This window comes from Mastigoproctus giganteus, chromosome 5, assembly GCF_048544385.1.
Source record: "Mastigoproctus giganteus isolate SK-2022 chromosome 5, ASM4854438v1, whole genome shotgun sequence".
Classification (NCBI taxonomy): Eukaryota; Metazoa; Arthropoda; class Arachnida; order Uropygi; family Thelyphonidae; genus Mastigoproctus; species Mastigoproctus giganteus.
Genome location: NC_143579.1, coordinates 92,040,905 through 92,056,584, shown reverse-complemented (window position 1 = coordinate 92,056,584; position 15,680 = coordinate 92,040,905). Strand labels below are relative to the sequence as shown.

General features: G+C 34.8%; 1 protein-coding gene across 5 annotated transcripts in view; it reads right to left on the bottom strand.

Moving 5' to 3' along the window:
• LOC150085559 (transmembrane protein 234 homolog) overlaps nt 1-15,680 on the bottom strand; it is a 126,646-nt gene that overhangs the window by 11,505 nt on the left and 99,461 nt on the right. For 3 of the 5 annotated variants that reach the window (XM_090373343.1, XM_090373345.1, XM_090373347.1), the window contains one exon: nt 12,872-13,195. The exons of 1 other annotated variant lie outside the window; for it this stretch is intronic. In XM_090373343.1, coding sequence (XP_090229469.1) covers nt 13,110-13,195 — 86 coding nt within the window. In that variant the 3' untranslated portion in view covers nt 12,872-13,109. Of the gene's footprint in view, nt 1-12,713; nt 12,805-12,871; nt 13,196-15,680 lie in introns of those variants that run through there. One more of the 5 variants, XM_090373346.1, reaches the window with a different exon arrangement.

The window sequence follows — 15,680 nt, the reverse complement described above, 5'->3', positions numbered from 1 at the left end:
ATTAGAAAATGTGAATTGCAATACCATCGGTTTGGCTGAAACAAGAAGAAGAAATGAATAACTTATAAGTTTATCAAGTGGAAATCTGCTGTACACCAATGGAAACAGTGAAAGGAGTGAAGGTGGAGTTGGGTTTCTGGTCCATAAAGATTTTAAAAACAACATTTTGGAATTCAAAAGTACATCACCAAGGGTGTCAAGACTAATACTCAAGATTTCTAAGAGATACAAGCTAAAGGTTATAATGATTTATGCACCAACAGCGAGCCATGATGATGAAGAGGTTGAAGAAATGTACACCGAAATTGAGAGTCTTCTAGATGAGCAGAAAACCCACTAAGGTTGGAAAAAGACAAAACAGCGCGGAAAGGAGAACTATAGGAAATTTCGGAATTGGTCAAAGAAATGAAAGAGGTGAAAGACTCGTGGAAATTGCAGAATCTCAAGGACTGTCAGTAATGAACACTTTTTTCAAGAAAAGGGTGAACAGACTCAGGTGGTAGATGACTTTCATCAACCGGTGAAATACCACCACTTTGCTTATTGGAGGCTTGAAGTGGCGAAACCCATGTTTAGTCTCTAGAGCAAAGTTTCCGGCATCCCGCTCTCCCCATACGTCTCCTTCAACCCATGCTTTTTTAACCCAAGCACGGTACTAAGTACCATAGGTTCTAATACCTCTCGTGTTTGGGGTTCACTTAAAAAAAAAAAAAAAAAAAAGAAAGTGGACATGGAAGAGTCCAAATGGATTAACAACTAATGAAATCCACTTCATCCTCACTGTGCCTCCGTAGCCAGGTGGGAAGGAGCAGCAGTGTGTAGCACACGTTTCTTGATTAGACCGGGGTTCGAGCCCGTTACCACCAAATACGGAGGATGCGGAAAGGTCAGGGAATGACCACCGCATATCCTGGAGCAATATGGCCATAGTTGCTAATGCTCCTAAAAACCAAATAACAAACAAACATCATCCTCACTAATAGAAGATATATTGTGAATGATGTTACCGTCCTGAATAAGGTAAATGTTGGAAGTGATCACAGAATGGTAAGATGTACACTTGATATAGATGTAGGAAAGGAAAGGAAAAAAACTGACTTGCGTAAATAATACAAAGGTCTCTGAGATAACAGAAGAGGAGAAAAAGCAGTATGTACTGGAACTTAAGAACAAGTTTGAGCTTCTGCAGACTGCTCAGGACCAAGATATCGACGAGGAATATTACAACTTTCTGAGAGTGATAAAGCCCAAGAAACCTATAGGGAAAAAAAAATCCAAAGAAGAAAAAAATTAGTCAGCAAACTCCATGAATAGAAGACGACAAATGAAGAGCAAGAAAAACAATGACAGGGAGAAAATTGAGTATACTGAGTTATGCAAAGCCATTAGAAAGAGACTCAGAGAGGACATAAGAAGATTTAACACAAGAAAAGTAGAACAAGCATTAAGGGAAAACAAAGGATTTAAATCAGCAGCCATGAGCAGTAATACAGAAAGACAAATGATACTGAAACTGAAGAATAGTGATGGTGTATTTATAAACAGCAGAGAAGGCATAATTCAAATAGCAGAAGACTACTATAGAGAATAATACAAGGAGCGAGGGAATGATGCCAGCAGTGGGGGAAGATGGATTGCAAAGTAGCAACACATACGACATACACGATATTCTTCCTGATGAGGTAGAACATGCATTGAAGAAAATGAAGAATCAGAAGGTCCCGGGGGAAGATGAAGATACTGTAGAGTTGTTAAAATTGGGAGGAAGAGACATAACACAAAAACTGGCAAGGCTCTTCACAAAGTGCATTAGAAAAGGTGTGGCGCCTAAGCCGTGGAATAATGCAATCATAGTTTTGCTGCATAAGTAAGGAGATAAATCAAAAATTGGAAATTATAGACCAATTAGCTTGTTATCCCACATCTACAAGTTGTTCACAAGGGTCATTACTAACAGATTAGAAAAAATACTTGATGACAATCAACCGAAAGAGCAAGCTGGCTTTAGGACAGGATTTTCAACTATGGATCACCTTTACGTTATATCACAGCTAATGGAGAAAGCAAATGAATATAAAACACCATTATGCCTGGCATTTGTGGATTATGAAAAGGCATTTGACTCCATACAGCATAAGGCAATGTTTCGGGCTCTGGAAAGACAAGGCATAAATACCCCGCATATTATGATTTTGAAGAAAATATATGAGAGTGGTACCTCCTTTATTAGACTAGACAAAGACAGTAGAAAATTTAAAATTGAGAAAGGAGTTCGACAAGGAGACACAATATCTCCGAAGCTGTTTACTGCTGCCCTTGTTGAAGCTTTCAGAAGATTAGACTGGTCGCAGAAAGGAGTCAATGTGAACGGAGAGTACCTAAACCATTTACGATTTGCAGATGACATTGTGGTCATAAGCCACAATCCCAAAGAATTAGAGGAAATCTTAATCAGTTATGCACAGTTGGTAAGGATTTTGGACTAAAGAATATGGCTAAAACAAAAGTAATGATGAACATGTATGTCACAGAAAGAGAAAGAATGATTGAAGGAGCAGTAATTGAAAAGGTGGAGTCATATACTTATCTAGGACAAGTTATTAGCTGTAATAATGATAAATGGCTGGAAGTCAAGAGAAGAATACATTTTGGATGGATAGCATTCAGGAAATATAGTCACATACTGAAGAGCAATATCCCAGTTTGTCTGAAACGTAAAATAATGAACCAATGTATACTCCCAACCATGACTTATGGAAGTGAAACTTGGGCACTCACCAAACGAATGGAAGAGAAGCTGAGAACTACACAGCGAAGAATGGAACGAATTATATCGGGAATCAGACTGTTGGATAAGAAGAGAAACACATGGATTAGGCAGCAAACTCAAGTAAAGGACATTCTTATCAAAACTAAAGAACTAAAATGGACTTGGGCAGGACACATAGCTCGAAGGCATGATGACAGATGGACTAAGAAAATAACAGAATGGTACCCAAGAGGAGCTAGAAGAAAACCTGGAAGACAAAGGCGGAGATGGATAGATGAAATTCATGAGTTTGTGGGTAGTAAATGGATGGCCAGTGCTCAAAACAGAAGGAACTGGAAAGTTGCTGGAGAGGCCTTCATCCTGCAGTGGATTGAAAATGGCTGATGATGATGATATCAAAAAATACGTAAATACTAACAAGTATTAATCAAAATTCTGAAACATTCATTAATCAGACCTTCGTCTCTTTGTCTGAAAAGAATATTTAATCATTTTTATTTTATGTACAGTGCCAGGTTTCTCTCTTTTTAAATGCCAGCAGTAGTCGGCCATCATGCTTGTATTCCACCTTCACTGGTGTCTCTGCTCCATTTCCTTTATGTTCTAATGGAATCTCTCCCCTTGTTCTTCTCCCATCTGTGCAAGATTTTCGGGGAAAAAATCAAGATGAGCATGCAAAAAGTGAATTTTGATGCTCATATTGCAACCTAAATTGTGAAGCTTTTTGAGTATATTTTGAACAATTTTCTCATAATCCTGTGATTTATGATTTCCTAGACAGTTTTCCATTACATTTTTAAAAGCAATCCAGGCTTCCCTTTCCCAATTTTTATAACTTGGGGACCAATGAAGATACTCTCCTTAACTTTTGCATCAGATAAACCGGGAAATTTACTGCAAAGGTACTTAAAGAAGTTGCCATCCTTATTAAATGCTTTAACAAATTGCTTCATTATGCCTAACTTGATATGCAGTGGAGGTAAAAGTATTTTATCTGGCTTCACAAACTTTCGCGCACAACATTTTTTCACCGCGGTGTAAGATTGTGCCTCCGAGGCCATTGCTTCTTTGTCCAATGCAGTGCTTTAGCTCTGCTATCCCATTCACAAATAAAGCATGGCATTTTAGTGTACCCACCTTGTTGCCCCAACAACATAACACTTTTAAGTCTCCACATAGTTGCCATTCATGATTTTGATATTTAATTTTCTCTAGAAGCAACTTTAGATTGTCATAAGTTTCTTTTAAGTAGACTGAATGAGCAACTGGCACAGATGTGTACTTATCTCCATTATACAAGAGAACACCTTTTAAACTAGTCTTAGAAGAGTCTATAAATAGTCTCCATTCACTAGGAATGTATGATGGAGCTCCTAAGGCACTTATTAAACCAGCGATATCACTGCAATATACGAGAAGACCTTCTTGTGAAAAATACTTTATAAACTCCCTTTCACGATTTCTGTACCAGGAAAATGATGTACCTGGAGCAAGTAAGTTCTTCGCTTGAAGTCTGGATTACAGAATTTCAGCAGCATGCTTTGAAAGACCTAAGTCCCTTACTAAATTGTTCAATTCGACTTGTGTGAATTTCTGTGGCATTAAAATATTTTCTAGTTGATAACATTCCTCTTCACTAACCTCGTTAGCTTCTGCTTCAGTGGAAGAAGATGTGGACTCCAAAGCTTCTGGTGGAGGTTTTACAGGCAGATCAGGTCTGTGCGGAACCGGTCTTATGGCTGATGGTAGATCTGGATATTTGATGTCCTTTATTTTTTGAATTGTAACCTTTAACATCACATACAACAAAAATAACATTCGGCATGTCTTACTGGCTTGCACCACACCACAGAAATAGCAAATGGCAAGCACACCTTTTTTCCTTGACTCCATTTTCTAAGATGTTCCACACATGTATGGCATACTTTATGCAGTGCCCACGATTTATCCTGTTGCCTAGTTTTATGTCAAAGTATACATAATACGATTTTTTTACAAAAACGGTAATATTTCTCCTCTGCTTTACAGGAACAAAACAACCACATATGTAACAAAATATGTTGGGACTGTTTATACACTTTCTGGTTGCTCTACTAAAAGAAAACTAACACACAATGAGAGCTCACAACAGTTTTTACAGGAGTACTGTGACTGCATAAGGGATGTGCCACTTATATAGGCTCTGTGGTTGAGTGGACTGTACAAACAAGTCAGTGCATGCTCAGACACGTTTAACCCATAACTACACATAGGAGTCTCCCAGACTCCACTCAGAAAATAAAATTCTGGGAATCACAGATGGGCAGGAAGAGCGGGGGTGGGGGCTGTCTACCTTCCTGGGTCAAGGTCAGCTACATTGCAGTGTGTGTGTTTACTGTACAGTAAACCCCAGCTATTCGCGGGGGTTACATTCCTAATACCAAAAATGCGAATACTGAGTTATGGCTCCTATAGTAATAAAGGGATTCCATTCCAAAGTATGAAATATATAAGAAAAACTAGTCTAAAATTTTGTCTATGTATGTATTATATGTACCTTCATAATATGACTATGTACATAGACAGTACATAATGAAATGCAAGCGTATGGCATCGAAATGAAAATAAGAAACAATTTAATATTAAATGTAATATTTATTAGAAATTTCAAACCAGCGCCTTTGCTAGCTAAAAAACTTATCCCGCCAGTGCTATCACCAGTTTTGCTAAAGTTTGATAAAGGAGTTTTGCCTTTTCACGAATGATGAGTGAACTTAACGGAATTTTATTTTGAGTTCGGTCTTCTATCCACAGATTTAAAGCCTTTTCCATTTTTTCTAATTTAACATCACGAGTTAGAGCAAATTTTTGAAGCAATTAGCGTGTTTTCATGGACACTACGGCGGATTTTTTCTTCCGATTTTTTGATCAATCGTACTGTTGACTCATTGATTTTATAACGTTTTGCCACTGAGGAGACACTTTCACCATTAGAAATTTTGTCTAGTAACTCAATTTTATTCGCTAATGTCATCACCTTCTTTGATATTTTCACATTTCCCTTGTTATTCTTAGCCATATTTTTGTACGGGTTATAAAGAACTTGTCCAAATAAAGTCACTTTCTTCCGTTAACACACTCGAACAAGTCTGTTTTACACTGCAAAACGGTAGATTTGTCACTTTTGTAAGCATATCAATTTATAAATTGATAATTTTATTCATTTTATAAACATATAAATTAAAAACAAACGACGAAACCTTCCATGACAAGCACATAACATATACTGAACAAGGATTAATGAGAAACATCCACGCTCCCGATTTTGTCATCCCTCTCCCTCCCACCCACTGAGCGCTGTTTTGACCGGGAAAGATAATTTTATCCACGCCCCTGTTTTTTTATGATGGAAAATGTTCACAGTGCTTTAAAATTCACATTTTTTTAGGTTTCATTTTATATTACATCAGCGACTCGCGAAACCGTGAATAGTGGGGGTTTACTGTATTTTGTTAATGAATTGTGAAAAGTCTTTACGTGATAGAAACAAACAGACTTCAGTTTAGTAATCAGTAAACACGCATAAATAACTGCCACATACTTTTACTCAAACCCCAGATACATTGTAAACCAGTGATAATTAAAAATGTAATCCAGTTGTACGGCTTTTAATTGAGATTTCAGTAGACAGATTTAATGAAGTTTTCCTGGAGCATATATTTGATATTTGCATTATAAAGACTAACAAATCAAATTCATTTAGTTTAACCAGTGACATGAATTTCAGGTAACGCTATCATGAGAGTACTAACAGGACTTCGGTAACTTAAAAAGATGTGCCTTTTCTAGCTTAATAAACGATCTCCACAAATTATTACAGATGCGTCAATTGTAAGTAAAATGAATACAATTTTCATAAGACTTTTGCATTCAGAAAATTATATATCTCAATAAGAAATATCACATTAGAATTCTGTTTTAACAGGTTGCATGAAAACTGCTGAAACAGAATGTTAAATGGATATATAATTCATAACACTGTATACAGAAAATGTTAGTAAACATCGAGTACCTATTTTGATTTACATACTGGTTCCTGACAGATACTGATGACTAACAGCATTTAACAATCTCGGAATATGATTAGTCAGGAATATACTCCATATAAACTTTATTAATCCTTTCAAAGCTGCATACAAAATTAACTTCATGAATGTAAGTATATGCAAGGGATTTAGCAGAATTTGCATAGTATTATAATTTCTGAATGAACAAGATGAATATATCTACTGCATACAGAGTTCGATACATAAATTAACATACAGGGTATTTTAAACATCTATCATACTGCATAAATACAATATTCTTACACATGCTCCATAGACTACATTGTGCTAAATATTATATGTGATGTCTAAATCTATAGATTCCTAAACCTTAACTCTGCACATTTTAACATACATAGATTAAACAATATCAATTAAAATTATTTACTGTACAAAACAGCTAATGATTTATTCAACTAACTTAATCATCAATAAAGATGATTGCAATTGGAAAGATATAAACTTTACCAACAGTCCATTTTGAGCTTTACGTCAATGGAAGCAATGGAAGGAAAGGGATATACTCATATCTCTAAGTAGATCTAATTAATGGCATCAAATATATAACATAATGCCATTAAATGAATTTCTTTCACCTGGAGAAGAGACGTATTAATCACCAGACAATATGGAAATAGTAAGTAAGTACTAGTTTGGACCTTATTCTAATCCTGTTATTACATACTTAACAAGACAAAACAACACTTAAAAAAATAATAATAAAAGAACAGCAATAAATAATTTGATTCTAAGAAGTGTGAATATGCAGTAAGAGCAGAGCAATTTCCAAATTAGCTGCTATAATATATTCAGTTAATTTCTAAATTAAGATATTACCAATTTGCCGAAACCGTATGTAGGTGATTCCTGTCATCTGATTATGATATAATCAGATTATGTGCTTGCTTACTACAATAATCATATGGGAGTAAGCAAGCACAGGACATTCTGGTACTTGCAAAGGGCCAATCAATACATTATACTTCATGCAATAAATATAGGCAATCTACTTACATTATCCACAAACTTAAATTTGATAGTGTTTTGTAAAATGTTTTCTGAATTTAAACTGAAGGTGTCCTTTTTAATTAAAAAAGCTTAAGATAAGGTTTCTACTTAGTTCTATATTAACAAAAAAAGGATCGATCACACACACACACACACACACACACACACACACACACACACACACACACACACACACACACACACACACACACACACACACACACACACACACACAAACTTATGTTATTTTGCTAATATACACGTATATCAGCAAAATGCAATAGTAGCAATCTATTACTTACGGCTGACTGGGCAAAGTTAAAAATGAATGCTTAAAAATAAATCGAAATGCTTTCTTTTCAGTTTCATATAATGGATGATTCAAAAACATTCAAGAATTATATATTGTACAAAAATATTTTATAAAAAAAAAAAAAAAAATTATCGAAATGTAAATACACACTCTGCTTTATAATATTACTGAATTATATGAGATGTGTCATTCTCTATCACCAAACTATTATGGTTTGTTTTGATAATGTTTAAATGAAATTATTAAGCAAGAAAGGTCCACTCTCCTCCCTTAGCCACAAAAAAATTGGTTACAGAGATATGTTGGTAATGCAAGTCATGTAATTGATTTTCAATTGCTTTACTTTATGTTTCATCGTCTGAAGAAAATGTTGAATATTGCAAAATTGTATACAGAACAGAGGCGGAGGGAAATCGGTATCTATTTAATATTCACATTTAAGATAATCGAATGTTGACACACTCCATTTAAATTCCTCTCGACTGAAACTCATGTACAGCAGAGTTCCAGAGTATAGTATGCCATCATTAGGGTCACATTTTATTCCATGCACTAATTCCTTCAAAACAAAGTGAATAAGCTACACAAATATACATTTCGTAGAAAACTCTTTCTTCTTTAGTAACTATCTACTGCATAAGAAGTTTCAAAAATATTCTCTATTCCTTCATTTCGCTGAGATCCACTAGGAATTGGGGGAGGGAATAGGCAAAATAATGGAGAGTTTGCATAACATAATAAAAAAAGTCACTTCCAGATAAAATCAAGGACCTCACTGTTTGGAAATAATCACTGGGAATAAAGAGAGCAATAAATATCATACTTCAACACAATTTTTCCCACCCATTTTTGGAGAAGAAAAATCAGGAAAAAAAATAAATTTTTAGTGCGAAAATTCTTAAGGGGCAAGTACATAACAACAGACTGCTTTCTAGTAAGAAGCAATCTCTATCATGCAACTGTCAGTCACTAAGGGCCAAATTACACCAACAATACAAAAATTTAAATTAAATGGTAAGCTATATGCTGCTAATTTTCCTGCAGTTTATGACTGACATTTCCCTTACTTTTTCTTCCTTAGTGCTTCTTTCTTATATTAAACCAGTCCCAGAAGTATTCCATATTGCAGCAGCTGCTGCATTAATGGAGTAGATGGGCAGTTTGTTAAATACTGCAGAATTCAAAAATTCAGGGCTAATAATAGAGCAGTTTCCACGTCCATTTACTATGGTAAATTATTTCCTACCTTCTGAAAAAAACTACAGCAAGTTAATAAAACTAGTTTATTTTTCCCCCTAGTTAAATCCATTCCATCTGTTATTTGGTGCAATTTTCCCATTACAAAAAATGTGAACTGTATGTTTTTACCATCAATTTTATTAGGCAGGGGCTGAGCAATCCATTACTATTGACAGTGGTGGGGGGGGGGAGATCCCTATTGGGCAAATATACTGTGAGTTTCAGGTGGTGATACAGCCGAGTATGTAATCTGTTCAGGGGTAACCACCACTTGTCTTTACAATCAAACAGCTGCTCAGACACAAGAAGCAAACTATGTAGCAACACTAGCATTCCTAGCGGCAAGTCTTTTCAAGACTTTGCAGCATTCGCTCTAATTTGATTATCGGGAAATCAGCATTATTGTGATGTATCGGCAATACTTATTATGCAAGACAGAGAATGCTTTTGCTCCCTCTCCTCTAAGGGTGACTGCTGTGAGAAAAAATGTTTTTTAGGTTCCTTAGTTTCATAAGGGAAACATTAAGCGCTATCAGAAGGGGGTTTGGGTGGATGAAAGAAGTTGTTTTGGAGACGTCTACTTTTTTTTTTACCCCTATTCTTTTTTCTGATGCCTGCTGTTCAGCATTAACATTGTGAAAAAAAGAAACAAACAAAACAAAAAAAAAAAAACGAGAGAGAAAAATCTGAGAATAAATACAGTAAAATACTTTTATTTATAAATGGTTAGTCTAGTTCACAAATAAAGGTAGCCTAAGTAAATAAATGAAATCTGTGGTAGGAAAGGAGTTTTATATTGCAAATAGCAGTCTACAAAGAACAGCTAGGAATTCCAAATATACCATACCTGGTATATTTGTAATTGACTCAAGCAATCCCCAGAGTATGTGTTTTATGTCTTTATTTCTACTTGCTTACAAAATAAGTGTTCCACAAGTGCAATCTGCGATATCATAGAGGAATATCATGGAGGGTGGCTTCTAAGTGAACTACATAAACAACAAGGAAAACAATAATACTGCACTGTATGTTGTGATGATGAAAAAGCCAAAATAACAACAATATTAAATACCCACTGATGATAAATAAGGAATTAAAAAAAATAATAATAATAATTCGAGGTCAATTAATAAATCAAAGGGAACTAACAAAACTGATCAGATCAAGTTTTTTGTACACAATACAGTAGAGACCCGATTATCCAAGCTAATGTGGACCAAGAACAGCTTGGATATGGTCAAACTCGGTTAACACGGAAATTTTCGTATACTGACGTTGCAACAATGTTCCCCTCCCCTCTAGGATCTCCCTCATTCCTGCCATTAAGGAAGTACATGTACATATATATGTACTGTAAGAAAACGAATACATATACATGTATTATTTTTATGTATGTATGTATGTAATTCCATACTGTAATTGTGTTTATGGCGAAGGTAAAGAAAGCCCACACGACAGGTACGGCAAATTTCAGAGTGGTTTACCGGTGGAACTAGTTTGCCTTGACGGCATTTCTATTGTTGCTTGCTCAGTAAACAGATGGTGAGTGTTATCAGTCAGGAGTAGAAATTGAATCCCATGGGAGCTTGAACCCCTCCAGAAGTGGAGGGGTAACCTGACCTTTTTTCTATAGAATCATGGGTGGACTAGAGGATAATTTGTTTATTATTACTGTATTTTTATTTTTAAAGACACTCACATGTGCATAACATATTTTATAATGCCAGAACTTTCCAGTTTACTCCGTTTGTTATTCAATTAGTTTAAAATAATTATTGCACTTAAAACAATACAGTTTCGGTCTCATTAATTTAGATTTCATCAAAATATCAAGGAAGTTAAAGCAACGTTTCATTTTTCCCAACAAATTTCTTTCAACTTTAAAAGATTCATCGCTAATATTATCTTTATGCTGTTCATTCCTAAACTAATTATGTACCATTCTTTATTCATTAATACACGTCATAATGCCAACCAATGTTATCATCTGTTCTGTTCATGCACCAATCAGTACATCGTTTGTCATGCCTACATGTCAATAAATCAATATATTGTTTTCGGCTTCTACTACAGACTGTTAACATCCACCGTCTGTTTACTGAGCAAGCAACACTACAAGTGCGGTACGGCAAAGTACAGCATACTGTACTTTCACAGCTAAACTTTACCGAAATTTTCCATGCTTTTCGTGTGGGCTTTCTTTACTTTAGCCTGTGTTTATTTACTTACATGGTACTGTATGTACAGTACATGCATCATCGTGATTACAGCATCAGGCTTTAGAAAAAAAAGTCTTTCAAAGTCTTCTGCTTTAAAGAAGTTCCTCACTTGTTTGCTGCAATGTTTCTCAGGGGTCTCAACAACAGTAGATCGGTGGGCATACTCTCATTCTTCTGTTCGATGTATCACAGTGCGATCTCAATCGCATTTAAGCCTTCCGTACGCGAAATTTTTGAGCCTTCTCCCGGACACATATCATCTTCGTTTTCATACATAAACTAGTGGTAGGCCTGATGTAGCTGAGTTGTCAGGAGCAAGAATGCATAGCACGCATTCCTTGAGTGGACTGGGGTTCAAGCCTGTGACTACTAAATATGATAAATATTTGTATTGATGATTTATTGTAAAATCTACCGACCTGGTTGTCGTGCCTGAGTATAAACAGAAAATTTAATTTTTTTTTTTTTTTTTTTTTTGTCACAAGCGAAATCACCTGAACAAGATGTCAAACTGAACCCAACAGATAAAACTGTTGAAGTTTTGTGGTGAGTGGGTGGAGGGGCGCCGAGGGAGATGAGTCATTGAAATTCTGTGAATCAGCACAGTCTTACTCACCATACATATGAACACAAACAACTCTTTAAGGCATCACTTAGCCATTATGTAAAAATTGAGCTAAGAAATAGCTAGCTCACATAACACGGAACCTTGGAAAATCGGAACTCGGATATTTGGGACTCTACTGTACTTACCTTTATACTTTTACTTTTTATCAAAGTCAGTTGAACAATATTAGAATAAAATTAATATCTGCACACTTCATTCCCTAAAATAAAACTAATTTACTGTTTTATGTTTCGAACCGTTAAGCGATAGATAGTACAAATAAAAACTATGGGAAAGCAATTAATTATAAAATTGTGTTCATGTACTTGACGGAGATTTATAATTGGAATTATCACATATACTTTACTATATCAGCAATCTTTATTATTATTATTTTTTAGTAGTGAATTCAGTAAATACAGTACCAAAAATTCAAAGATGGCCTTTGAGTTATGGCTTATTCAAAAGAACACTGGGAATGTTTTCAGCAAAAGTCATTCAATATTGCTAACGATGTTGCTTAATTGCGGTGGTCTTTGTCTCTCAAAAAGATGCCATAATTCCTAAAAATGTAAAAATGAATAATAAAAACTACAGAATCTAGTCTATTATTGCAGTCTGTGAGCAACATATTAATAATTTTTAAGTGTTCAAAGAACACTGCATAAAGAGAGGGGGGGAGAGAGAGAGAGAGAGAGAGAGAGAGAGAGAGAGAGAGAGAGAGAGAGAGAGAGAGAGAGTGTGTGTGTGTGTGTGTGTGTGTGTGTGTGTCTAAAAACAAGTAAAGAGTTCCACTTTCTTTAAGTGAATGTGGAGACAGACTAGATGATTGCAAAACACTACCAATGTCCCAAAATTTCTCTAGTGATTATGTTCTTGCTTCCGCATTCATTGCTTTGTCAGCTACACACAAAGTCACTCCAGTCACCACCAAGGACATACCAATATATGTCACTGAAAAAAAAATATATATATAAATTATGATTATGATCAAGAGCAAAATCATTTCGCTAATTAGACTGTCAAAATGTTGAACGAAAATATTATACCCATTCATTTTACACGTGAATATTATAAGCTCCTATTTGTCACATCAACAGGGTTAACAGTTTTTATAAGGGAAGGAATCAGTCAATTAGAGAAATTAAAGTTGTTACTAGATTTAACCACATGAAACATTATAATCATTATTATACAAATGCATTATACAAATGACATAATTGAATTATGCACAATATCTCAAATATTATATAGCATACATGTGCAAACACTTAGCAGATGTAGTTCCAGAAACTCCATAATACTGAGTGTGAATCAATCTGCTGTCTTAGAGAACATATCACTTTTTTTTTAACCTCAACCGCATATATCACAATAACCTCCAACTCGGAATGACAGCAGCTGCAGTCATTCTTTCATTATTATTTTTTCTGACTAACTTTTACACCAAACTTTTCCTTTAAAAGCAGAATTTCTCCCTGCAGATTTATTTAATACTTTCTTAACATCTATTTGTCTTACAACTCTTTGGCCAAAATCATAGCATAAATGGTTTTTAATCTGTTATCCAGCATTTCTAATCAAATTTATTGCATGAGGCTCATTTTGTTTTATCAGAGATCGACACTCTCTAATGACTTTGATATAGACCTTAAAACTGCTCCAGACAAAAGACTACAGCAAGATATAATCTACTTGGACATAACAAAAGCTTCTGATTCAATTAACTATGTATGGAAGTCATGAATCAGTGCTACACAAAACTGGCTGAAAGATTTCTGGCAATGGTTATAATATGGTTATAATATAATTAAACTGAATAATCTGCAGAACTGAACGAGGTATACTTCAGGATTTTCTTTGGGGGTGTCTACTTTTTTTTCCCTATCTTTATAAACGATTTTCTTAGTTAACATGTTGACTGCTAAGCGGGTAAACTGGTCTCTGACGCCAATTTGAGTTAGGCATGTTAAATTATTCAAAACCCAAATTATAATATATATTCATCACCAAAACTCATAAAAAAAGCTTATTGTTTAAAAAAAAAAAAAAAGCCTTGAGAATTATCTTGTAGTTGGCTTATGTAATAGAAAATTCTTCGCAGCAGTCAACTACGAGTTAACTCGATGTGTTGTAACTTGCAGAATTCTCTGTATATCAATCGGTGCTGTGCGTAAATCTGCTGCAGTGACATAGACTTTGTTGTGTATGTTGTATTTAGTACTTTGTTACGTGTCTTTTTTTTTTTTTTTTTTTTTTTTTTTTAAAAAAAACAACCTAAAACAAGGATAAGAAGAGACCATTGACTGAAGAAGAGCTTGAACTCTATGCTAATATGAGTGACTCAGAATTTAAAGAGCTTTTTGATGAGTCGTACGGTTCTGGTTCATAGATCGATTGGATCAAATACTCTCGCATTATTCAGCGCTAAGAAAAACCATCAATGTCCAAAAAAAACTGCATTATATATTATAGAAATATATAGGTATAACGTATACATCCTTTTCCGTCAAGTTACGGGTCTCTCTGAATTGCGAACATTTTTTGGTGGAACCCGTAACTTGATGGAAAAGTTACATTGAATCTTTGATTGGAGAAAAAACTTTAAACGTTCTGAACGTAAAATTGATTATTTAGAATTTCAGTGTCTATACCACCAACTGAAAAAAAAACTCACCCGACTAAGCCATGTCGAGTATGTATGAGAAACAAAAAACACAGCAGAACATGCTATTATTTTCCAGTGCACTAAGAGAAGCTAGCTCTTTGCGTTAACAAAATATATATTTTTTTTGTGAATAAATCCTGTTTTCTGATGCCGTGGTTGATTTTTCATTCTTATCCCAGAAGCCAACTGTCCAACAGTTGCACATATTTGCTACAAATATACTCGTAGCTGCACCTGAAAGGCAAGACATACCAGTCCGAGTTAATCTATAGTCGGCATCCTGGGCCAGATCGCCAAGTACGAATTAACTCGTAGTTGGCATTCAACGTGTTAAAAATATTAACATATGCAGATGACATAAATATTTATCATTCACACTATTAACTGTTTCTTATTTAATAAATATTTAATAGATATTGCATAACTGTACATACAAATATAAAATAATGATTTAATGAGCAATCTGTAATCTACTTGATCTACTATTATTTCCTATTAAAATACTCACAGGCATAACACGACTACAAATTAGGAACCATGTTAATACCTATGAAAAAATCCATATGCAACCTTGGAGTAACATTCTGCTACACTGATAGTTTTAAAAATCACATACATGCAATTTTCAGGAAATTTGGGTGGAGAGATTATAATCCATAATGGGTAGAGTTCCTTTATGGATATGTTAGAGCTATAGTTCCTCTAAAGCTCTAACATATTCCGGACAGTCAACGTTATGCACAGAATGTTTATAGTCTTTCTTTTTCCGTT